This window comes from Mandrillus leucophaeus, unplaced genomic scaffold (genome assembly GCF_000951045.1).
Source record: "Mandrillus leucophaeus isolate KB7577 unplaced genomic scaffold, Mleu.le_1.0 Scaffold354, whole genome shotgun sequence".
NCBI lineage: Eukaryota > Metazoa > Chordata > Mammalia > Primates > Cercopithecidae > Mandrillus > Mandrillus leucophaeus.
The window spans coordinates 1,719,849-1,721,847 of record NW_012103743.1 but is presented as its reverse complement, the minus strand read 5'-3'; the positions used below and the strand labels follow the sequence as shown (position 1 = coordinate 1,721,847).

Sequence of the window (1,999 nt, the reverse complement as noted above, 5' to 3'; positions counted from 1 at the left end):
TTCTCCTGCCTCAGCCTCCTGAGTAGCTGGGACTACAGGCACTTGCCACTATGCCCAGCTAATTTTTGTATTTTTAGTAGAGATGGGGTTTCACCATGTTGGCCAGGATGGTCTCGATCTCTTGACCTCATGGTCTGCCTGCCTTGGCCTCCCAAAGTGCTGGGACTACAGGCGTGAGCCACCATGCCCAGCCAGTATTTTTTGAAAATAGACTGCCATATGGACTCTTAATTATTTCAGACTATCTTTCCCTCAAATCATCAGAATTTTGGAAGTTATGTTTCATTGAATAAATACTTATTGAGCATCTACTATGTGCCAGGTAGGTACCAGGCACTAGGGATACTTAGCACTTCCCACATGGAGCTTACATTCCAGTGGGGGAGATAATAGTGGAATAAGCAAGAACATTAGTAATCATGCTGAGGAGAAAAGAAACGATATGAGGTGTTGGGAGGGGAGTGGGTTGCAATTTTAGACATTATGATATAGCAGAGGTCTCCCTGAGGTGACATTTGGTAAAGACCTGAGGGAAGTATGAGAGCCAGTCATGCTGATACCTAAGGAGGAGTATTCCAGACTGAGAAAACAGTGCAAAGGTCCTGAGATGGAAGCATGCCTGGTGTGTTTGAGGAAGGCCAGTGGGGCTGAATTGGAGGGAAAGAGAGTATAGGAGATAAAGGAGGAGACATGAGCTGGAGCCAGATCATATAGAGCTTTTGTAAATCACAATAAAAATTTTGGTTTTTACTCTGGGTAAGATGGGAAGCTCCTAAATGGTTCAGAGTGGCATGATCTAACATATGTTTTAACAGGGTCACTTCAGTTGCTGTGTTGAGTATAGACTGAAGAGGATCAAGGGCTGCACCCAGACAACTAAGGGAGACTCGTGCAAGAATCCAGGTGGGAGAGGAAGGTGTCCTGGAACAGGATGGTGTGGTGGACTTGGTGAGAAGTAGTCAAATTCAGGATATATTTTGAATCCGTATCTGCTGGATCAGATGTGAATTGTAAGAGAAACAGAGGAGTGAAGGATGACGAGGCTTTTAGCCTGAGCAACTGGAGGAATGGAGTTTCCATTGTGATTATTATTCTTTAGTTAATTAACCACTACATAAAAATGCAATTCAAAATCTTCTACTTACCAAGTGCTAGCACTGCCACCCTTCCACACGCTGTAAGAATAGTCAGCATTTCTGTAGGACATAATGCTCACCATCCCTAAGAGGCACAAGAAAAAGAACACAGTGCTTCACAGACCTCCCTTTCTACTCAAAAAACACTGTATCAGCCCCTGAGAATGGTAAGCTTCCTTTGGTGTTGGGCAGCAAGCATATGCTCTGTGGCCAGCATTGAACTTCTCAAAGGAAGCATATGAATTGCCTGAATTGGGAATTATCAAGTAGAACATTCTGATCTCATTCAAAAAGGAAGGAAGTGTTCTGTAGTTTGGAATGCAGGCGCCTTGTCTCTCATCCAGGCATTTTGGTAAGTTAAGCCAAAATGCTACAGAAATAATATTTATTTATATAGTAGAGTGCATCTCATTATTTTTTTGCTAAAATTCTCTTATAAAGTTTTCTATAATTCACAACTTAAATATTAGTTTAATACAAATATTAGTTTAAAATCACCCAATTTTTATGTGAAATACATTTTTTTTTTTACCTTCTTTTAATTTTTTCTTCAGGTTCCGCTTTTCAATTAATGGGTCGGAATGAAAAATGTTCCAATGATTTCCTGTTTCCAGGTAGTGAAAAACATAGAATACCGGGACAACGCTCATCAGCTCCGCCTCTGCACTCCCTTTGGGGAGGTGGGTTAGGATATTGATGCCTTCCCGACTTAGAACTGCAGACAAGATCTCACCTACAAGCAGTCCTGAAACAAAAAAGATCAAAGTAGACACACCGCTTTTTATTCATTTCTTTTTCTTTTTTTTTTTTTTGAGACGGAGGCTCACTGTGTCTCCCAGGCTGGAGTGCAGTGGCGCGATCTC

The 1,999-nt window shown here is 41.6% G+C and overlaps 1 protein-coding gene across 1 annotated transcript in view; it reads right to left on the bottom strand.

Moving 5' to 3' along the window:
• C5 (complement component 5) overlaps nucleotides 1-1,999 on the bottom strand; it is a 98,980-nt gene that overhangs the window by 35,972 nt on the left and 61,009 nt on the right. The window contains exons 24-25 of the mRNA XM_011989505.1: nucleotides 1,669-1,881; nucleotides 1,146-1,221 (exon numbers count right to left, since the gene is read on the bottom strand). Coding sequence (XP_011844895.1) covers nucleotides 1,146-1,221; nucleotides 1,669-1,881 — 289 coding nt within the window. The remainder of the gene's footprint in view (nucleotides 1-1,145; nucleotides 1,222-1,668; nucleotides 1,882-1,999) is intronic.